This window comes from Myxine glutinosa, chromosome 5, assembly GCF_964187855.1.
Source record: "Myxine glutinosa chromosome 5, kmMyxGlut1.1, whole genome shotgun sequence".
NCBI classification, from domain to species: domain Eukaryota; kingdom Metazoa; phylum Chordata; class Myxini; order Myxiniformes; family Myxinidae; genus Myxine; species Myxine glutinosa.
In genome coordinates, this window is record NC_136265.1 from 177,843,170 (window position 1) to 177,867,808 (window position 24,639).

Here is a 24,639-nt window from a genome sequence, read left to right on the forward strand (position 1 = left end):
ATTTACCAAAAGAGATAAAGCTTGAAAAGGCGGTTGTTAATATTCAAAACAAAGATAATAAATGTTTAATATGGTCGGTTCTTGCTCACCTACAGTCACGTGAAAAAGTAAGTACACCCCATGTAATGTTTTGACTTTTTCAACATATTTCAACATATGTTTTTGATCTTCATTTCAACAATATTGATAGATAAAGGTGATATAATATAACAAATATCATGAAACATTTACATTTTGTAGTCCATTGTATAATTTAAATAAACATAAATGCAAATTTCACGTGTGGAAAAAGTAAGTACACCCTTGATCCAATAGGTGGTATTGCCCCCTTTGGCAGAAACAACCTCAAGTAGGCGTTTCTTATAACTGTCTACCAGTCTCTGACATCGACTGGGAGAAATGTTTGCCCACTCCTCCATGCAGAATTCTTTCAGCTGTGCGATGTTTGAGGGGTTTCTTGCATGCACAGCTCGTTTCAAATCCCCCCACAACATCTTGATGGGATTTAGATCCGGGCTTTGACTTTGCCATTCCAGAACCTTCCATTTCTTTCTTTTCAGCCATTCCTTGGTGGATTTACTGGTATGTTTAGGGTCATTGTCATGTTGCAAGGTCCACCTTCGGTTGAGCTTCAACTTTCCGACAGATTGCCTCACATTATCCTCAAGCACCCTCTGGTACAATGAAGAATTCATAATGGATTCTATGATGGTGAGCTGCCCAGGCCCTGATGCAGCAAAGCTGCCTCAAACCATAATATTTCCACCACCATGCTTTACAGTTGGTATCATGTCCTTGTGGTCAAATGCTGTCTTTCGTTTTCGCCAAACATGTCTTCTGGTACTGTGGCCAAATAGCTCCACCTTTGACTCATCTGTCCAGAGTACATTGTTCCACAAGTGTTGGTCTTTGCCTCGGTGTTCATTGGCAAACTTGAGTCTTGCCCTGATGTTCTTTCTGGACAGCAAAGGTTTCCTCCTGGCACAGTAGATCAAATTTGTGCAGCCTCTTTCTAATGGTAGACTCGTGCACTTTGACATCAACAGTGGCAAGAGCTACCTGTAGGTCCCGTGATGACATTCTGGGGTTCTTAGAGACTTCTTTCAGCATCTTGCGGTCTGCTCTCGGGCTGGACTTGCTGGGGACGGCCTGGCCTGAACAAGTTGGCAGTTGTTTGGAATCTTCTCCACTTGTAGATGATCTTCCGGACAGTCGAATGATTGATTTCAAATTGTTTGGAGATCTTTTTAAATCCTTTCCCAGACTCGTAGGCATCTATACCCCTCTAACGATGTTCTAATCATTTGCACCTGAGCTGGTGCACCTGATTCTAATTTTAGGTATTTGAAGTAGTGATAAATGTAGGGGTGTACTTACTTTTTCCACATGCGAAATTTGCATTTAAGTTTGTTTAAATTATACAATGGACTACAAAATGTAAATGTTTCATGATATTTGTTATATTATATCACCTTTATCTAACAATATTGTTGAAATGAAGATCAAATAGCTGTATGCTGAAATATGTTGAAAAAGTCAAAACTTTACATGGGGTGTACTTACTTTTTCACGTGACTGTACATTCCCCATGATGGAATCCTGAAAGAGTATCTCATTATAAAACTAGAACGGCACTCAGCAGAGCGCATACCTCCGCCTGGTTGGCCATATCACTCAATGGTGAAAAATCACTTTTAAAAATTCTACTAGCTGGAATCTGGATCTTCACCAAAATTAAACTGATTCTTCCTTGTCACACACACAACCTGTCCACCAAGTTTCGTCCAAATCCATCCATAACGTTTTGAGATATCCTGCTATATGTTGGTTTTAGCCCGATCACTCAATGGTTAAGAATCACTTAAAAAATTAAATAATTCTCATATCCGAATCCATATTCAGATCTTCACCAAAATCGAATCTATTTGTCCTTGTCAGACATCCAACCAGTCCACCAAGTTTCGTCCAAATCCGTCCACAACTTCGAGATATCCTGCTATGTATCGTTTTTGGCCCCATCTCCCAATGGTGAAGAATCACTTAAAAATTATACTAGCCGGATCCGAATTACGGATCTTCACTAAAATCTAATCATTTCGTCCTTGTGACATATGCTACATCTCTGCCAAATCTCGTCCCAATCCGTCCACAACTTTCTGAGATATTTTGTTCACAAACAAACAAACAAACAAGAAGACGTCATGCGGAGCACGATACTTGCAAAATCGGCCCCCCACCCCCAAGAAAAAAAAATTCCATTGATACAACAAATTGTCCATTTCATCAAGATTAAAATTGACAATCTTGATCAAAGCTCGGGTCAACAGGAAGAAAAGTGATGATTTTTCAGATGAAAAATGATGATTTTGTAAGGTTGACCTTGAGTTGGCCTTTGCCCTTTTGACCTCAAAAATAGTTAGTTTCCCTATTTAGTGACTCGATGTGCAAATGCTGTTCAATTTTCAAGTCAATCGGATGAAAATTGACGGGTTTCAGATGAAAAGTGATGATTTTGGAAGTTTGACCTTGAGTTGACCTTTGACCTTTTGACCTCAAAAATACTTCATTTCCCAATTTAGTGACAATATACAAATGCTATTCAATTTTCAAGTCAATCGGATTTAAATGGCGATTTTAGAAATTTGACCTCCAGATGACCTTTGACTTTTGACCTCAAAATCAATAGGCTTCTCAATTGGGACGAGCTATACAACTTGGTGAAGTTTCGTGACGATCGGTTTTGAATTGTGACCTGTAGGCCGGTGACAGACAGACAGACAAACAAACAGACAGACAAACAGACAGAACCACAAACGCAACCGACCAATATACTTGAAAAATCTTCGATTTTGCAAGTAACAAACAGACAAGGGTGAAAACATAACCTCCATCCACCTTTGGTGGCGGAGGTAAAAATATGAGAACACACTAAATGTTAAAGATTTAAAGTTCACAAAGGCATTAGTAGATATTCCAAAATTTGAGAAAATGAACAATATATCTATTAATGTATATGGAGTAATGGATACAAATAAAGTTCAGGTATTAAAAATTTGAGATAACTATAAAAATAGTGAAACACACAATGGCCTTCTGTGCTACACTTTGGAAGAAAAATACACATTATGCTTACATCAAAAATTTATCAACATTAATCACTTCACAAGTAGTCAATATAACTAATAAAACATATCCCTGTAACCAATGTCTTAACTACTTTCATACGAAAGAACGATTAAACCAATATTCAAAATATTGTAGTAATCATAAATCAACCATAATTAATAAGCCAAAAGTAGGTTTAAACATATCATTCAAAGGTTTGAACAAATTTATAAAGCATCAGTTTGTGATATACACTGATTTTGAAAGTATCCTTGAAAATATAGGCACTGCTTCTCCAAATCCAGATCAATCATACATGAATAAATATCAAAAACATACTCCTTGTGGTTTCTGTTATTATATAAACTAGCCGAAAGCACCCGGCGTTGCCCGGGTTCTTTTTGAATGAATTTACTATTATAATTCAGTTTTTACTCGCGGCCGTAGAAGATTGACTACTATAATTCAGCTCAGCTTTTAATTGCGAAATGGGCCCAGCCGAGCCGAGGCGGCCTCGACCGACCTCGCCTATAACCTCCCCGGGGCCCGCCCCGACATTTTTAGTTATTTTTGAATGAATTTACTACTATAATTCAGTTTTTACTCGCGGCCGTAGAAGATTGACTACTATAATTCAGCTCAGCTTTTAATTGCGAAATGGGCCCAGCCCAGCCGAGGCGGCCTCGACCGACCTCGCCTATAACCTCCCCGGGGCCCGCCCCGACATTTTAAGTTATTTTTGAATGAATTTACTACTATAATTCAGCTTTTACTCGTGGCCGTAGAAGATTGACTACTATAATTCAGCTCAGCTTTTAATTGCGAAATGGGCCCAGCCTGGCCGAAGCGGCCTCAACCGGCCTCACCACCTAGCCTATAACCTTCCCGGGGCCCGTCCCGACATTTTTTGTTTTGGAGATTTCCTACTTGGTGGTTGATGATTCTTTCTTTCACCGTTCAGGGGATTAGCGCGTGCAGACAAACAAACAAACAAACAAAAACTTTCTTTTATATATATAGATAATCTTTTGTGATGAATACAACAAGTTAGAACTTTATAGAGGAGAAGTTGCCCCTCATCAGTTTGTAAAATGAATGGAAAAAGACTGCATTTAATTACCTGGGATAATGGGAAAAACCAATGTCCTTAACAAAAGAAGAAAAATGGGAATTTAACAAAAACAACATCTGTCATATTTGTGAGGAGAAAATTAGTGAAGGTGCAAAGGTAAGAGACCATTGTCATCTCACTGGTAAATATAGAGGTCAGCTCATCAAAGTTGTAATCTTAATTTTAAACTTCCATCATTCATCCCAGTCTTTCTTCACCACAATGATCACGATGACACATTTTTATACGTGAGCTATCCAAAACCTCAGGAGACATTTCGGCTGTTCCTAACACAAACCAGAAATACATTTCATTCACAAATCCAATTCACACATCTCCCATAACTCATATTATATTTCTTGACACATTCAAGCTTATGTCACGTCCATTATCTGACTTGGTATCAAACATTAAAAGCTTTCCAATTCTAGAATCTCACTTCCCAAATCAAGAAGAGAATAAACTCCTATCACAAAAAGGAATATATCTTATTTGAGAGGTTTATAGACACAAAACTTCCACCAATGGAAAGTTTCTACAACAAATTGAATAAGAGTCGTAGAAGTGATAAAGATAATACAAAAGCACCAAATGTTTGGAAGAAGTTTAATATAAAGAACCTTGGGGAATATCATGATTTGTATCTTAAAACTGATGTTGTTTTATTGGCTGATGTATTTGAGACTTTTAGAACAGTCTGTCGTATAAAAATTATTATGGTTTAGACCCCGCTCATTATGACACCGCCCCAGGATTGGCTTGGAGTGCAATGTTAAAAATGACAAAACAATCATTGGAATTAATCGGTGATAGAGATATGCTTTTGATGATAGAGAAGGCTAAAAGAGGTGGAATGTCACAAGTCTGTTCAAAAAGATATGCCAAAGCAAACAACAAATATCTTCCTAACTGATGCTATTAAAGAGATAGTTTTTTCTTGATGTATTATAATGCCAATAATTTGTATGGGTGGGGTATGTCTCAATCCTTGCCTTATGGAGAACTCAAATGGGTGAAAGAGAAACATTATGAGAGTTTTACAAAACATTGTTATCTCTTCTCAAAATAGTGTAGCAGCATAGCAAACCTGTTGTGCATTTTGTGATACAAGCACCAAATTTGGTACACTAGTAGACTATCATATTATGAAAAGATCTGGATATTGGGCCATCTCAGATTCAGAGATTTGATTTTTGCAAGATTTCGATTCGATTGGGATCGAAGAGAACACCTTCTTCGTCTTCTGTACAGTGAAGTTGCCAGCCCTGAATTCTCTGGCTACATCTGGGTGCTTCATTGGGAGTGCAACCGTGTCCCTCAGGTGAACAGGGACCCACCTGGCATAGTGTGTGTGGTCTAAGGCATGGAACCATGGGACCAGTTCCGTCAGGGCATCAAGGTACGTCGTGAATGAAGCCTGCCGCAGAGAACGCACGTAGACCAGTACCAACATCTCTAGTTCCAGCACAGTTGCCCAGTACTGAAAGTTGGGAATGTCTTCTCCTCTCTGGTGACACCAGTCTTCGAACTCAGGCAGGTCTTCTGCATCATCAGCATATGTCATACAGTGGCGTTCATACGCACGGTGTTGCAGGATGTGCAGTGCCGCTGCAGTGATTTGATGAGCTCTTCTTGTGCGGGTGACGTGGGCAGCTCGTAGGAAGGAGTCGGCCGTCCCTGGCGTTGCAATCTCAGCTTGCAAAATCTGCAAATCTTGCAAAAATCAAATCTCTGAATCTGAGATGGCCCAATATCCAGATCTTTTCATAATATGATAGTCTACTAGTGTGCCAAATGTGGTGCTTGTATCACAAAATGCACAATTCTTTTGAATATTTGGGCTAAGCCGCCCCACTAAAAGGAATTAGAACAAGTACAGATACATTCACAGTACACCGCCCCCATGCCAAATAATTAAATATCCTGCAGCGCGGCATTGCCGGAGCGCCTCAGGTGCCCGGCAATACCGCAGTGCAGCTCATTGAGGCTGCATTGGGAGGGAGAGGTGTACACTAATTGATTGATTAATTGTATAATTAAAATCAATAAAAGATTATCACAAAATATTTTCTTAATCAATTGGCTAATAGAATAACTAAACCACTAGTACTTCATCCGAAGATGTATCTTTTATAAATTTAATTCCTGACGCTAAAAGATATCTTCTTTAATTAATTGACGCTAAAAAAAAGCCCCCCTTTCAGAAATGTAATTAAATAAATCATTAATAAAAAATTAAATAATCACTTGATTAATCACTAAATAATTAATCGATTAATCAATAAATAATTAATCGATTAAATGATTAATCAATAAATCAAAAATATCCTTGATAGCCACATCACTTGGTCACTGTCATGTCCAAATATTAGCTTCCCAGCTCAAAAGGTGCCTGAGATATTGGCCAAATGAGAAAGAAAATAAATAAATGATTAATAATGAAAAAAATATAATAATGATCATTAAAAAATTAAATTATTAATCAATTCGGTCACAGAACACAGAAACCACCACCATTTCATCAGAATCTGCAACTGAAATTTAAAAAAAAAAAAAAGTAATTAATCAAATAATTAAATAATTAATCGATTAATTGATTAATCAATAAATCAAAAATATCCTTGATAGCTACATCACTTTGTCACTGTCATGTCTAAATATTAGTTTCCCAGCTCAAAAGGTGCCTGAGATATTGGCCAAATGAGAAAGAAAGAAATAAATGATTAATAATGAAAATAAATAAATAATAATCATGAAAAAATTAAATTATTAACCAATTCGGTCACAGAACACATAAACCACCACCATTTCATCAGAATCTGTAACTGAAAAAAAAAATTTTTTTGTCATTCATCGAATAATTAAATAATTACTCGATTAATTGATGAATTGATTCATCAATAAATCAAAAATATCCTTGATAGCCACATCACTTGGTCACTCATGTCCAAATATTAGCTTCCGAGCTCAAAAGATCTCGCGAGATCACGGCGAGGTCACGTCTTTTCGAAGCTGTTCCATGCGCTCACGCTTTCGAAGCAAAGTAATCTTTCACAATTGTGTTTTTGTCGAGACTGTATCTATCTTTCGGTGTGTGTACCTATAGCGTATCTTTAGGAAAATTTTCGGTGCTAATTTTTCGTACATGTATACACAATCGTCGGTTAATGCGTATCGAGTATTCTGAGGCCTAGTACTCGTAGGCTTAGGCTACCGTACCGTCTCCGACCTTGTGGTTTTGTTTTTCTCTTAGCGGTTCGTCGAATACGCTGCAATTATTTTCGTTCTCTGTTTCGTCCCAGTCGTTCACCCCATACCTCCTTGTTTAATATCTCTACTCAAAAAAAAAAAAACCCCAAAATTTTTTTTCCTTCTCAGGTCTTATTCGTTTATTTGTTGTTCTTACTTGTTCGTTCGTTCTTCGTTCACGTTGTTCGCGATCACGCAATCACGTGGTTAGAAATGTATAATCTCTCCCCATAACAACTATTTTCTCTCATATATTATAACACCTTTTTCTTCTTCTCCGACAAAAGGATGCTTTCGTCTTGCTCACCAAATCTATTCATTCCAAAAAATAATAATAATACCATCTCTTACAGTTCCTCTTTTCTACATTCCCTAAACTCTCCAGAACTCCACCCCTCCTTCAGCTTCCTCAAACGTATTTTTGACTCGAAGGTCTCAAACTCATTTTGCAAAAAATGTTCGTTTCCCATGAATCGTACACTTTTCAAAATCCAATCTCACCCCTCCCCTACAAATCTTCCCCATCCCCCCTTCTCTCCAAAACTTCCCCATCCCCCCTCCCATCCAAACTTCCCCATCACCCCTCCCCTCCAAATCCTCCCCATCACCCATCCCTTTCAAATCTCCCCCCTTGCCCCTTCCCTCCCCTCCCTCCTAAACTCCCCCCACACCCCTCCTCTCCGAGACTCTCCCTCGCTCCTCCCCTCCTCGACTCCCCTCTCACCCCTCCTCCTCAAAGCATCCTCCCTGCTTCTTCCCCCTTCCAACTTTCACCTTCATCTCCCCCAACCTTCTGCCTCGCTCTTCCCCCTCCTCAAATAACACCTCACTGTGCCTCACCCAATCTCCATCAAACCTTTTATCCGCCCCATTCTTCCCTTTCTCCAAGCTATTCTGAAATCTCTGAAATCTCTGACACACCTTCAACAGCTCTCCCTACCTCTTCCTCCTCTTCGACATCTTACCCTACCCCTCCCCCCCCCTGTTCTGTACTCGATGCTCCCCCTTCCTCTTCATGAACGGTATGGACCTCAAACATCCGGGGCCTTCGCTCAAACTTGACTGATCTCTCCATACAGGTTGCTTCTGCCAAACCAGATGTGATCTGCTTAACAGAAACTTTCCTCCTTCATGATGTCTCTGATGCCTTGGTATCTCTCCCAGGTTACTCCCTCCTCCGGTATGATAGACCTGAGCCTCGTCCTGGAGGTGGGGTTGCTATCTTTATAAAAAAAACTCTCTTCCTCACTCGCCCTCCACTGCCCTCTCTCCACCTCACCCCTAGGAATACCTTTGGCTACGGCTTCCCCTTTGCTCCCACCTTTTGTTCATATGTGTGTTGTACCGTCCACCAAACAGTGATGACTCCATCTACATGTCGCTGTCTGATAATATGGACCAACTTCTATCTACCCATCCCAACTCTCTCTTCCTCATATGTGGTGATTTCAATTGTCACCATGCCAGTTGGCTGGGTGTGGGTACCTCTCTCACCAGCCATGGCTCTTCAGCAAAGGACTTCTGCGACTCACTGGGACTGACACAATCTGTCAATTTCCCGACCCGGATCTCAGTCAACGGAGCATCTTCTCTTCTGGACTTGGTTATGACTAACTTCCCTGAAAATGTCTGCTGCTCTTCTTCTGCTCCAATCGGCTCATCTGATCATGTGCTTGTCAAAGTGGACATCTCTCTGACCATTCTCGGAGAGCCTCCTCAGCGTCGACGAGTCTGGCATTTCACTCAGGCCAACTGGCACGGTCTTCAAGCAGCCATCAATCATTTGGACTGGTCTCCCATCTCTACCGCCTCTGACATCAACTCATCCTGGGAATTCTTTCAAAGTAAATTGCTCTCTCTCATGCACAGATTTATCCCATCTCGTCTTCAGTTGTCATACCCTTCCTCCCGTCCATGGTACACAGAATGTTGTGGTGAGGCTGTTGCCCTGAAACAACTTGCTTTCGTCTCCTGGAAAGCAAATCCAACGGAAGGAAATCTCATTTCCTTTCACAAAACCCGAAACAAGTGTGTGTCCACCCTCAGGAGAGCCAGGAAACAATATCTCACCGTTCTCAAGACCGAACTCTCTTATCTGTCTCCCTCTTCCAAATCCTGGTGGCGTCTGGTCAAATCTGTTTCTGGTGTTTGTACCCCCTCCATCCCCTCTCTCACCTCAAACGGCTTAATGGCTGACTCTGCACATGAAAAAGCTGAATGCCTCAACTCTGTGTTTGCCTCTAAATCTTGTGTCCCAAACCCATCCCTCTCTGTACCCACCGTACCCAGTCGTACCCAGCTGCTCCTGGACTCTGTGTCCTTTCCTCCGGACAAGGTGGAAAAGTTTCTGTCAACCCTCGACTCTGATTCTGCAACTCGTCCTGACGGCATCAGCCCACGGGTCCTAAAATCATGTTCTTCCGCTCTTTCACTCCCTCTTTCTGTTCTCTTCACCCTCTCTTTTGCTCAAGGTCATCTGCCATCTGCTTGGAAATCAGCCAACATCACCGCTTTGCACAAAAAAGGTGCAAAAACAGATCCCAGCAACTACAGACCAATCAGCCTTCTCCCAATTATCAGCAAAGTCATGGAATCCATCAATTGCTTCAGATATGAAATCTTTCCTCTTCTCCAATGCCTTGATCTCTGATCATCAATTTGGTTTCAGACCTGGTCACTCTACTCTGGACATGCTGCTTCTGCTTTCTCAACAATGGATGGAGGTCCTTAACGCCAAACAGGAAATTAGAGCTGTCTCCCTTGACATTTCACGTGCCTTCGATACGGTCTGGAACCCTGCTCTGCTCACCAAACTCTCCTCCTTTGGTATCCATGGAAATCTCCACGCATGGCTGGCGGACTTCCTCTCTGGTCGTAGTCAACGTGTGGCCCTGAATGGGTTTCTCTCATCTCCTCTTCCTGTTCAGGCTGGATTTCCCCAAGGTAGTGTTCTGGGCCCTGTGCTTTTTCTGGTCTTCATCAATGATCTCTCTGACTCTCTTGAAAATCCTCTCTATCTCTTTGCTGACGACTCTACTATCTGTCGCTCCATTCCTCATCCCTCAGATCGGCAGTCTGCAGCCTCCTCACTCTCTGCAGACCTGGACAAAATCCCAGACTGGGCAAACAAATGGAACATGTCTTTCAATCCTGATAAATCTCACACTCTTACGATGTCTCTCCGAAAAGACCCACTGGACAACCCTCCCATCCACTTTCTGAATAATCCTCTCCAATAAGTTCTGTCACTCAAGGTTTTGGGTCTCACTATTTGCCATGATCTTTCCTGGGAAAACCACATTTCAAATCTGGCCTCCAAAGCCAGTCGCCGACTGGGCATCCTCCGTCGTGCGAAGTCCTTCCTTGGCACACCTGAGCTCCTCACCACATACAAGGCTTTCATCCGCAGCTCTATGGAATACTGCTCTCCCCTCTGGTCTGGTGCTTCTGCCTCACACCTAGCTCGTCTTCACGCTGTTGAAACCAAAGCGTTCAGAATCATTGGAATCTCCCGCGATGAAGCTAACTCCAAGGGCCTTTCACTCACTCACCGCAGGCAGGTTGGTGGTCTTTCCGTCTTCTACCGACTCCTCTCTGGCCTTGCCCCCCCAGCTCTCTCTGGGCTCTGTCCCCCAAATATTCCTACAGGTCACACAAGATCTGCCTGCAACCCTCTTATGGTTAAACTGCCAAAATCAAGACTTTCTGCTCACCTTCACTCCTTCATTCCTCTTTTCTCCCACCTCTGGAACAAACTCCCTCACTCTCTTCAATCCCACTCCACCCTCCAGGTCTTTAAAACAGCTGTTCACCACCATCTCTTATCCTCCCCCATCCAAAACCTTGATCTTTTCTACCCCCGCTAATTTCGGTCCCCTTGTGTTTTATACTTCTCTCCCCCCCCCCCCCCCCCTTCCCACGCCTCCTCTCCCCAAGCCCTCTCCCTCCCACACTTCTCCCTGCTCTCAAATGTTGTGGTTGTGTGCTTCCCCTTCTCTCCCCATCTTGTCTTCCGCTCCCTCTTTTTGTATATTTTGTTTGTCTGGTTTTGTTTGTGAAATAATGTTAGGTCTTCCACGAGCCTCGATTCAGTATACAAAAAAAAAGAAAAAAGAAAAAAAAAGGTGCCTGAGATATTGGCCAAATGAGAAAGAAAATAAAATAAATGATTAATAATGAAAATAAATAAATAATAATCATAAAAAAATTAAATTATTAATCAATTCGGTCAGAGAACACATAAACCACCACCATTTCATCAGAATCTGTAACTTAAATTTTTTTTTTTGGTCATTAATTAAATAATTAAATAATTAATTGATTAATTGATTAATTAATAAATCAAAAATAGCCTTTGCAGCCAAATCACCTGGTAATTGGCATGTCCAAATATCAGCTTCCTAACTCAAAAGGTGCCTGAGTTAATGGTCAGAAGAGAAGGAAATTTGATTAATTAAATAAGTACTTAATTATAAATAAATAAATAAAACCACCTTTAGAGGCCATTTTTCCCCGCAAAGCGGGGGGTTGGCCTTTTTCGGGAACCGTGGTTGTTGTTGTTTTTCGGTCCCCTTTTTGAAGCAATGTTTTACGGCCGGATGCCCTTCCTGACGCCAACCCTTTTTGCCGCCTTTAACGACAAACAGGGAATTACCAGTGAACTGGTACTCGATTAGCCGACCTGGGAAGGATGACAGGCTGAGTCAACCCCCCTGGCGTTAATTCAGCGATCGACCGGGATTCAAACCCAGGATCCTTGGATCCTAAGCCGGCACCCTAGCCGCTAGCCCAACACCAGGGATTGCACCAGGGATTGCACCAACACTTAATTAATCGCTAATAATTAAATAACTCCTCAATTAATTGATTATTCAAAAAACAAAAAATACCGTTTTTGAAAAGGACTTGCTCACTATTGTGCCGAAATTTCAGCTTCCTAGCTCAAAAGATGGCTGAGACATTGTCCGGACAAACAAACAAGAAAGAAAACAAACAAGAAAGAAAACAAACAAGTACACATACATTCAAAGTACACCGCCCCATGCCAAATAATTAAATATGCTGCAGCGCGGCATTGCCGGGGCGCTTCCGGAGCCCGGCAATACCGCAGTGCAGCTCATTGAGGCTGCATTGGGAGGGAGAGGTGTACACTAATTGATTGATTAATTGTATAATTAAAATCAATAAAAGATTATCACAAAATATTTTCATAATCAATTGGCTAATCGCATAACTAAACCACTAGTGCTTCATCCGAAGATGTATCTTTTAGAAATTGAATTAAATAAGTCATTTATAAAAAATTAAATAATTAATTGATTACTCAATAAATAATTAATCGATTAATCAATAAATAATTAATAGATGAAATGATTAATCAATAAATCAAAAATATCCTTGATAGCCACATCACTTGGTCACTCATGTCCAAATATTAGCTTCCCAGCTCAAAAGGTGCCTGAGATATTGGCCAAATGAGAAAGAAAATAAATAAATGATTAATAATGAAAATAAATAAATAATAATCATAAAAAAATTAAATTATTAATCAATTTGGTCAGAGAACACATAAACTACCACTATTTCATCAGAATCTGTAACTTTAAAAAAAAACATTTTTTTGTCATTAATCGAATAATTAAATAATTAATCGATTAATTGATTAATTTATAAATCAAAAATATCCTTTGCAGCCAAATCACCTGGTCATTGGCATGTCCAAATATCATCTTCCTAACTCAAAAGGTGCCTGAGTTAATGGTCAGAAGAGAAAGGAAATTTAATTAATCAAATAAGGACTTTATTAATTGCTAATAATTAAATAACTCCTCAATTAATTGATTAATCAAAAAACACAAAATACCGTTTTTGACAAAGCACTTGCTCACCATTGTGCCGAAATTTCAGCTTCCTTGATCAAAGGATGGCTGAGATATCGCCCGGACAACCAAGAAAACAAGAAAACAAGAAAACAAACAACCAGAGTGAAAACTGAGTACTCTCTTTCAGCGTGCGTCACTGCCGAGCCCCCTTCGGTGCCCGGCAATCACGATTTGCAATGCCTGGAGATGGTATAGGAAAGGAGCGGTGTACAACAAGTACAGATACATTCAAAGTACACCGCCCCATGCCAAATAATTAAATATGCTGCAGCGCGGCATTGCCGGGGCGCCTCCGGCGCCCGGCAATACCGCAGTGCAGCTCATTGAGGCTGCATTGGGAGGGAGAGGTGTACACTAATTGATTGATTAATTGTATAATTAAAATCAATAAAAGATTATCACAAAATATTTTCATAATCAATTGGCTAATCGCATAACTAAACCACTAGTGCTTCATCCGAAGATGTATCTTTTAGAAATTTAATTAAATGTCATTTATAAAAAATTAAAAAATTAATTGATTACTCAATAAATAATTAATCGATTAAGCAATAAATAATTAATAGATGAAATGATTAATCAATAAATCAAAAATATCCTTGATAGCCACATCACTTGGTCACTCATGTCCAAATATTAGCTTCCCAGCTCAAAAGGTGCCTGAGATATTGGCCAAATGAGAAAGAAAATAAATAAATGATTAATAATGAAAATAAATAAATAATAATCATAAAAAAATTAAATTATTAATCAATTTGGTCAGAGAACACATAAACTACCACTATTTCATCAGAATCTGTAACTTTAAAAAAAAAATTTTTTGGCATTAATCGAATAATTAAATAATTAATCGATTAATTGATTAATTAATACATCAAAAATATCCTTTGCAGCCAAATCACCTGGTCATTGGCATGTCCAAATATCAGCTTCCTAACTCAAAAGGTGCCTGAGTTAATGGTCAGAAGAGAAAGGAAATTTGATTAATTAAATAAGTACTTAATTAATCGCTAATAATTAAATAACTCCTCAATTTATTGATTAATCAAAAAAAAAAATACTGTTTTTGACAAAGGACTTGCTCACTATTGTGCCGAAATTTCAGCTTCCTAGCTCAAAGGATGGCTGAGATATCGTCTGGACAAACAAACAAGAAAACAAGAAAACAAACAAGAAAGAAAACAAGAAAACAAACAAGAAAGAAAACAAGAAAACAAACAAACAAACAAACAAACAACCAACCAGAGTGAAAACTGAGTACTCTCTTTCAGCGTGCGTCACTGCCGAGCCCCCTTCGGTGCCCGGCAATGACGATTTGCAATGCCTGGAGATGGCATAGGAAAGGAGCGGTGTACAACAAGTACAGATACATTCAAAGTACACCGCCCCCATGCCAAATAATTAAATAATAATTAATACGTCATAATTAATCATTAATTAAATTTAAATATAATTAAATATATTATATATTAAAATATATAAATATATTAAATTAAAATAATTAATTAAAAATTAATTAAACAATTAATAATTAAATAATTAAAAATAATACGTCATAATGCTGTATTTGGAAAGACTATGGAAAATGTTAGGAAGAGACAAAACATAACACTTGCTACATCTTGGAAACAAGCAACAAAATTAATTAATAGACCCAGTTTTCAAAGAGCAGAGGTGTTTTCAGAGAACTTTTGTGCTATTCATATGAATAGAGTATTGAAATGAATAAACCTATTTATATAGAAACATCAATTCTTGACTTGTCAAAATTGTTAATGTATGACGACTTATACAACAACTTAAAGAAGAAATATGTGGATGGAGTTAATCTACTTTATATGGATACAGAGTTTTATTTTGAAAATAAATACAGAAGATATTTGTAAGGATATGTCTCAGGATGTTGATATTTACGATACAAGCAATTGTAAATCAGATAATAAACTATTCTCTCCAAAGAATAAAAAGGTTATTGGAAAGTTTAAAGATGAATTGGGTGGAAAGATAATGAGTGAATTTGTGGGATTGAGAGCAAAGGCTATAAATATATCAATGAAGATGTTGATAAAAAAGACTAAAAAGAAGATCAAAGATACTGGTGAGAAACCCGTGCTACGCACGGGTGGGAGGCCAGAAGCAAACAGGCATTGCAGATACGGCGAATGCTAAAGCATGAAACCAATAAATTCCACATTCCTGTAGCACCTTCAGTTGCACGTCAGACATGGACAGCAAGTTCATGAAGGACTTCCATGAAAAACGTACCAGTTCGCAAACAAACGGGTACGTTCACGTAGAGAAACCGATCGTGGGTCCGTGGCGAATCTGCATATAGCGATCCGCGAAGCTGCATCCGCGAAGCTGCATATAGCGATCCATAACAACATAACTCAAACAACAACAACAACACAACAACATAACTCCAATCACAAATTAATCACAAAATAAACTTTTAACAACATTGTTAAAGTTTCCTTCATTGTAAAAACTACCAAGTCAACAGTTAAAAGGATTTTGAGCCGATAGGTGTTACGGCCTCGGCAAGATCGATGGAGACAGCGATCTGTTAGCGTATACACCGCCCAAATAGCTGGGTGGAATTCTCTCATGTAGAGATTAAACTCACGTCGTTTGAACTTTGGCCGAGGTTATTATTTACTTTTAATGATGTTTATATACGAATCAAAAAGAAGATAATTGGTTTTGGGTCGTCCTTTCCGCATATCTCGTGGGATTGCGAGTTGGAGAGACGACCGTGATGGCAGGGAGGGGGTTGGCATTCTCTCAAGCAGGGATTCAACCCATGTCCTTATAAAAGGTCTTTGTCCGAGGTCACCGAGTCCGATCGATGCAGCAATCAGTGCAGCCGTTTGTGCGGCGCCCGGGAAAATAACGTTATGCGGGAGTCCAAACCTGAAAATGCTGGAGGCCAAAGCTGAAATTGGAAAAACAATATAGCCTATTTTACTCCAGGAGATCCCAGGATTACCCACCCAAAATATCGTTGCGATCGGTTCAGCCGTTTTTGCGGTACCTTCAAATGGACGGACAGACAGACGGACGGACATTTGGTGAATTATAGTAAGATAAAAACTGATAGGAAGTTAATGGGGTAACTAAAAATGTAATCAAAGAAACAATAAGCTTTGAACATTATTACAACTGTTTAGTTGGACTTTAATAAGAGTATAGAAAAATGAATACCATAAGAAGTTAATTTTGATGGTACTTTTGATGATAAGGTTTTTGATGATAAGGTAAGGGGGCTTTGATGATAAGAGGTTTATTTTAGAAAATGGCATTGATAGTCTCCATTATGGTTATAAGTGTTAAGATATAAAATACAAGTATAAGTGTTAAGATAAGAGTTAAGATATACATAAGAGTTAAGATATACATAAATGTAAGGATAAACATAAGTGATAAGATTTTTTAAAAAGGGGGTGGGGCGGGGGGATGGGGGTTTAACGGGCTACCACCACCTTTTTTACTGGTACATAAATGATAGAACCAAGCAATAACCAAACCAAAGAGTGGAGAAAAACGCAGCCTTGGTATTTAAATGGAAAAAAATGAATGTGGTGAATATCAAAAAAGTCTTGTCGAAGAGATAACTAAGACCTGCGTAAATAAAGCATACAGGCTGAGGGGTTTAAAAATATTTAATGTATGTCAAGAAATCAATGGAAAAAGAATTTACTACAATCTCAAAATGATATGTGGCTCAGGAGGTTCTCAGAGCAGAACATTGAGGGAGCTTTTAAATTTTATCTCCACTCAACAACGATATTTAAACCAAGAACAAAGTTCCAACATGCACTACATGGCCAAAAGTATGCGGACACCCCTTCTAATTAGTGGATTCGGCTGTTTCAGCTACACCCATTGCTGACAGGTGTATATAATCAAGCACACAGCTATGCAATCTCCATAGACAAACATTGGCAGTAGAATGGGCCATACAGAAGAGCTCAGTGACTTTCAATGTGGCAACGTCATAGAATGCCACCTTTCCAACAAGTCAGTTCGTCAAATTTCTGCCCTGATAGAGCTGCCTAGTCAACTGCAAGGGCTGTTATTGTGAAGTGGAAACATCGAGGAGCAACAACAGCTCAGCCGCTAAGTGGTAGGCCACGCAAGCTCACAGAAGGGGACCGCCGAGTGCTGAAGCGCATAGCGTGTAAAAATCGTCTGCCATCGGTTGCAACACTCACTACCGAGTTCCAAACTGCCTCTGGAAGCAACGTCAGCACAACAACTGTTCGTGGGGAGCTTCATGAAATGGGTTTTCATGGCCGAGCAGCCGCACACAAGCCTAAGATCACCATGCGCAATGCCAAGCGTCGGCTGGAGTGGTGTAAAGCTCATGGCCATTGGACTATGGAGCAGTGGTAATGCGTTCTCTGGAGTGATGAATCACGCTTCACCATCTGGCAGTCCAACAGATGAATCTGGGTTTCGCGGATGCCAGGAGAATGCTACCTGCCCGAATGCATTGGGCCAACTGTAAAGTTTGGTGGAGGAGGAATAATGGTCTGGGGCTGTTTTTCATGGTTCGGGCTAGTCTCCATAGTTCCAGCGAAGGGAAATCTTAATGCTACAGCATACAATGACATTCTAGATGATTATGTGCTTCCAACTTTGTGGCAATAGTTTGGGGAAGGCCCTTTCCTGTTTCAGCATGACAATGCTCCCATGCACAAAGCGAGGTGCATACAGAAATGGTTTGTCAAGATCGGTGTTGAAGAACTTGATTGGCCTGCACAGAGCCCTGACCTCAACCACATCGAACACCTTTGGGATGAATTGGAACGACGACTGCGAGCCAGGCCTAATCGCCCAACATCAGTGCCTGACCTCACGAATGCTCTTCTGACTGAATGGAAACAAATCCCCGCAGCAATGTTTGAACATCCAGTGGAAATCCTTCCCAGAAGAGTGGAGGCTGTTATAACAGCAAAGGGGGGGGGGGGGGGGGGGACCAACTCCATATTAATGCCCATGATTTTGGAATGAGATGTGTGATGTTCGGGTGTCCACATACCTTTGGTCATGTAATGTAGTTTGTTAATATACTCGATGGCGATGAGCATGAAGAAAATTAAGTTATTCCCTAAAATAGAAAAAAAACAAATATTCATTGACTCTCTGTATGAATTTAATGTAAAGATGTAAGTATGGTGTGAATAATGTAAAAACACCACCTATGTCATCACATCAGTAATACTCAACCACCCACAAGTAGTAGAGGAATGCTGGTTTTGAGATAAGAGCCTGACAGCGAACGAGCGATAGCGAGTGGCTGTGAGGGTGGTCGTCTCAGAACCAACATTCCTCTACTATTGTCCATCCTTACCAAGAACTCATCCCTGATAAAGTACTTGGCACGAGTAAAACGGGGATCTTCTCCCGGCTCAAGGGAAGCTGCAATGAAAGATGAAAGGACAGGGTTAAGATGCCACAGCTCACAGATGAGGCACGAACAAAATGGAACTCGACCCATTTTAAATGGTTTCACCTAATGACGATCAGAAATAGCTATTTTTAAAGTTACAGTGGGAAGAAGGAGGAATAACCCAGTACGTTGGTTTCAAAGTACTTCCGGTTCATGTCATTATGCCCTGAAGAAAAAAACAAAAATTGAGCATGACCATCACCTGGTATGGTGTAGCAGGCGTACTCGGGAAAGTATTCCTCAATCCTGGAGTTTCCTGCCAGCACCTTCTCGGCAAGAAGATCTTGCTTATTGAGGAAAAGTATGGTGGAGACCGAGACAAGCCATCTGCAATCAGAGAGCATGGAGACGTTTTAGGTTTTTCTCACTCCTAAGGTCGCTCCTCATGTCCATTTTATGTGCCGAACTAAAATTTAATGAAATCCTACTGCTTAGCATGAGATCACCTGTTGTTCCATATGCTCTTGAACAGGTCCATGGCTTCCCTGAGACGATTGGTGATGCCATCTTCACGAAGGACCATGTTGTAGCTGCTGCAGGCCACGACAAAGATGATGGCCGTGACATCTGCAGATACAGGGATGGGGGAACTGAAATGCAATTGGGGTCGCAAAGCAAGGGTTTGATTTGGCAGAAGCTGAACACATTTCAGAGTAGCACAACTATCTCATACGTGAACAACAACAAGTCACAGCCGTGCTCACCGTTGAAACACTGGATCCATTTCAGGCGCTTGTCCCTCTGCCCTCCCACATCAAACATGCTGCGGGTGAATGTGTTAGGAGTACAATGGGCACAGGGTCAGGAAGGAATTGCGAGGCCAAAGCCGCAGAGTTATCCTTCCAAAGAATTGCTCGATGTCTATCAGATCAGTCAACGATTTAAAAAAAGCAGAAGCTATTTTTTAAAAAGGTGCAAAGTCATTCTTTGAAGGACAACTTCCTTCTTGTATTGATCACTTGTATTGATCACTTGTATTGATCACCAGGACAGTGAGTTGCACAAATAAGATCAATGATATTTTATTTTAGTACAAAGACCAGCCGAGGTCGACAACCTTAAAGTGTGGTTTCGGTTCGAGCCGTTGGTGACAACAACAAACACCAACAGGCATTTTAAGGCCATTTTCCCTGCTAGGGCGGGGGTTAGCCTTGCGGGCCCCATGGCAATCTTCTCCATTTTGCCCTATTTCCTGCATCTCCCCTTGTTAACCCCCTTGTCCGCATTTCTTCTTCCACCACCTTTAGCCAAGTCTTTCTCGGTCTTCCCCGTCCTCTACTTCCTTCTACATTCATTTCCATCACCCTTCTCAACCAGTCACTTTCATCCTTCCTCAACACATGACCAAACCATCTCAACCTGTTTCTCTTCACAGCATCCATCACAGGCTCTATTCCCATCATCTTTCGCAATTCATTATTTGTCTTCCTCTCTCTCAACGATACTCCACACATCCACCGAACCATTCCCATTTCCACCCTTTCCAGCCTTCGTTGCTGCTCTACATTCATTACCCATGTCTCGCTCCCATAAATCATAACACTTCTCACACATGCAGCATACACCTTTCCCTTCAGCATCAACGACATCCCCTCCTCGTCAGCACGCCACTCAGTTCCCGAAACTTCTTCCATGCACATCTCATTCTTGCAACCGTTGCCGAGTCTGATCAACCTTCTCCATTCAGCACGTCTACGAGGTAGCAAAATGTTTTCGCACCTTCCAGCTTCACACCGTCTCCAAGATCCAACTCAACATTTCCTCCATCTGCAGCTCCCTCTGTGCACACATTACACTTGAATGTAGCTGCCACACTGGTTAATGACCCTCTCAAACCATTACATTTTTGATGAACCGACTCAGCGCACATTGTACACTGAATGGAATTCACTCCGACACCCTTCCTGCACACAGCACACGGCCACTTCCCAGTTCTTTCCACCTCACCACATGCTTTACCACTTGCTATCACCTTCGTCTTTCCGATATTCACCTTCAGACCTTTTGTCTCCATACATTCCTTCCACTTGTTCATCTTCTCCTTCAGTTCATCCATACTTTCTGCAATCAATACCAGATCATCTGCATACAACAACTCCCACGGTAAACCCTCCTTTACATTCCGAGCCAGCACCTCCATCACAGCTACAAATAGTAGTGGACTTAGTACTGACCCCTGATGCACTCCCACCTTCACCTCAAACTCACCACTGTTCCCGTCCTTTGTTCTTACAGCTGTGCGTGCTCTTTCGTACATTGCCATCATTACTCTGATCAACCATTCCTCCACTCCAACTTCCTCAATGCCCATGTCACCTCAAAGCATCGTTGGTGAGCTGGAACTAAATTGACGACCAAATGAAGGGACTAAAAGCCACTATGATTTTTAGGTTAGCTTGATACCTAAACTGTGTGGAATGATGTGATGGACATCCCAGATTCTTAGCCAAATACCATTTTGGCCGCCATATTTAATAATGATTGTCAATTTTAGGCCGATTTTAAACATTTCTGTTATTTGGCTGAATGAATGAATGAATTGATGTTGGGATACTTACTAATAATTCAAAGTAGTTTAAAATGTCATGCTACCTGGGGTGGTGTATTTATGTTCGATATTTTTAAAATAAATTTTGAAATGTTGAGAATAATAAAGAAAAAAAAACAAGTTTTGTTTTCATTTTTTTGGGAATATATTTTATATCGTTCAGCACAATGTTGTATAATGTATACTATACTGTAACACAATGACCAAAAACACACATCACAAAGCCTTGATATATAAACTCGAGAAAATAATCACAACATGTTCTAAAATTACTTATGTACAATTTAAGGACTATTTAAAATGGCCGCAAAATACTGTGTGATTTTGTTCATACACGACATTGGGCTATAACTCAAAATCCATGAAATAAAATATTTATAGAATCACATTGTGCAAGCTTTAGTGCATTATTTGGCTGCCAACAAAAAAAGCATCATATGCATTATACATCGTATTGTGGGGGATACCCCATAGAGGTGTTCGTAATTCACAATCACGGGACCAGTGGGACTATTGACGGTATGGGCGTGGCGTGCGCTCGGTTGTGGGAGCCACGCCCCTTTAAGACGATCGGGCGGAAGTGATGGGGGGATATAAAAAGAGAGGAGTTCCGGTCGGAAAAAAGTTCTTTTGGAAATAAAGGAGCCTTGAACAAATCAAGAAATTTTTAACCTCTCGTTGCCCGCAACTCCTACATTGGTGACCCCGTATTGCTCTTGGACGTTTTTCGGAGCTTTGAACGAACATGGCGACAAGCGCAGTTTCAATCAAACTGCGGAGTTTTGGGAACAACAGGCTGCCGTCTGGTTCGCACAAGCTGAGGCCCAATTCGCCATTCGGAGCATCTCTGCTGACGACACTAAATATTATTATGTCGTGTCTGCGCTCAGTGGCTCCACGGCGACCAGGGTGGTGAGCTTTCTCCAGGATCCTCCGGAGGGCGGCAAGTACGAGACGCTAAAGGCACTGCTGCTTGATACCTTCGAGCTCACGGAGGCTGAGCGCACCCATCAGCTCCTTTCTCTACCCGGTCTGGGCGACTCCAAGCCGTCAGAGCTGATGGACCACATGTTGTCTCTCCTGGGCAGCCACCGGCCGTGTTTCCTCTTCAAAGAGCTGTTCTTGCAGCAGCTGCCAGGACAGGTACGGTCAACCTTGGCCAACTCGTCTGTTAAGGATTTCCGTGCCCTGGCCAGGGAAGCAGACAAGTTTTTCTCCGCCAGACAGCAATGCAGTGTGGCTGCATGGGACCCCGCCCCCGTCGAGCCTACGCCGCTGGCCGGCACCGTTGCAGCCGCCACTAGGGCCCAGCGGTGGAAGCCCCCAGGCTTGTGTTTTTACAATGCAAGGTTTGGTCCCAAGGCCAGGGCATGCCAGGGCATGCAACGGGGTGGCCGGCGCTCGTTAACTGCCATGAGCGTCGGCCGTTTGGGCAGTTTGTTGTTCATTTCGGACACAGACTCCGGACGCCGTTTCCTTTGTGACACAGGTGCCCAGGTGAGCGTTCTGCCTGCGTCTGCATTGCACCGGGAGGCCGGGCGTCACGGCCCCGCCCTGGAAGCCGCCAACGGCAGTGCCATTCAGACTTTTGGTAAACAGAACGTGCCACTGTGTTTTGGCTCTCCTTCGCCAGCTCTCTTTCGTTTCCGAGTTCATGACGGACATCCAACATGTTGCTGGGAAGGATAACACGGTTGCCGATTGTCTCTCCCGGTCCATAGCTGGTGCGGTGCACCTTGGCATCGACTATGCCCGCATGGCAGCCGATCAGATCTACGACCCGGATGTCCAGGCCTGCAAGGCGGTGGTCACGGGGCTTCGACTGTCTGATGTGCTGTTCAGGGACACGGGCACCACACTACTGTGCGACGTTTCTTTGGGACAGCCTCGCCCTGTCGTACCCACCAGCTGGAGACGGCTGGTGTTCGATGCCGTCCACAGTCTTTCTCACCCAGGCAGGAAGGCGTCGCAAAAGTTGGTGGCGGCGAAGTTCGTTTGGCACGGGCTCAGGAAGGATGTACGCGACTGGGCCAACACCTGCGTTGAGTGCCAACGCTCAAAGGTGCATCGCCATACCCAGGCCTGGTTGGTGCCATTCCCAGTGCCCGAGCGACGGTTTGACCATGTTAACGTGGATCTGGTGGGGCCCCTTCCCCCCTCACGGAGATTTACCCACCTCCTCACAATGGTCGATAGGACCACCAGGTGGCCAGAGGCCGTCCCGCTTACGTCTACGACGTCTGCCGATGTGGCCCGGGCGTTCATCGGCACTTGGGCTGCCCATTTTGGTGCCCCCTTTTGTTCATCTCTTCAGACAGGGGGCCCCAGTTCACTTCAGAGCTCTGGGGTGCTGTTGCCCAGGGGTTGGGGGTAAAGCTCCATCACACGACTGCATATCATCCCCAGGCTAATTAGTCTGGAGGCACTTCCAGGAAATGTGACAGTAGGGGTACACTCATGTTACAAGCTGGCAACAATGTTTTTCTGAAAGCCCAGACCTCTAGGAACCCAAAAAGTCTTGTTGCCAGCTTGGGAAATGGTTTGGACCAGATTTGTGGCCATTTTTCAAAATGGCCGCCTACATTTTTGGTGTTTTCTAATATTTGAGCTCTAGAACTTATATCTGGCTGTCTTAAAGGTCTCTAGGGTTATGACCTTATAACATATAGTCATACAACAATCCTCACCCAAATTGGGGTGCATGGCATATCTATAAGTGGTTTTATTGAAGCAAAAAGGCAAAAATATGCCTGAAAAACGCCTTCATTTTGATTTTTCCAAATCACTAAATTGCATACTGTGAAGTTGTTCTTTGGTCAATTTCTTTCAAAATAGTTTTAAAATTTGCCCAGATCCCTCCTCTTCATTAGCAAATCTTCAGGAATATACCCAAGTTCTCAGAAAATATGTTTTATCCATGATCAGCTACCCCTACCCCCTAAATCACAAAACGTGCCAATTTTCAATATTTCCAGATTCCAACCAATATCATTGTTGTATGACTTTTTCTCATCATGATAGGTCCAAATTAACTTACTCTATGTGATTAGGTGTTAATAAAAATGGAATTTCACACTTTAGTGAAAATCCAAGATGGCTGCCAAATGGCCAATAAAATATAATATTTCACATTATGACGTTAAGTTAAGGTAATGCAGTCTACCATTTGATACCAACACATTTTTGAGACATAATATATTGCAATAATGATGCTTTCTCTACCCGGTCTGGGCGACTGGTCTGGGCGAATCATCATTTTAACATAATTGTTGTGTTAACAATGTACTAT

The 24,639-nt window shown here is 41.6% G+C and overlaps 1 protein-coding gene across 3 annotated transcripts in view; it reads right to left on the reverse strand.

The window, feature by feature from the left end:
• The window catches only part of LOC137426662 (guanine nucleotide-binding protein G(s) subunit alpha-like), a 182,043-nt gene that overhangs the window by 12,004 nt on the left and 145,400 nt on the right, over positions 1 to 24,639 (reverse strand). For all 3 annotated transcript variants that reach the window (XM_078779159.1, XM_068115426.2, XM_068115431.2), the window contains 4 exons: positions 19,507 to 19,565; positions 19,249 to 19,369; positions 19,005 to 19,129; positions 18,704 to 18,771 (listed from right to left, as the gene is read on the reverse strand). In XM_078779159.1, the coding sequence (XP_078635285.1) occupies positions 18,704 to 18,771; positions 19,005 to 19,129; positions 19,249 to 19,369; positions 19,507 to 19,565 (373 nt within the window). The remainder of the gene's footprint in view (positions 1 to 18,703; positions 18,772 to 19,004; positions 19,130 to 19,248; positions 19,370 to 19,506; positions 19,566 to 24,639) is intronic.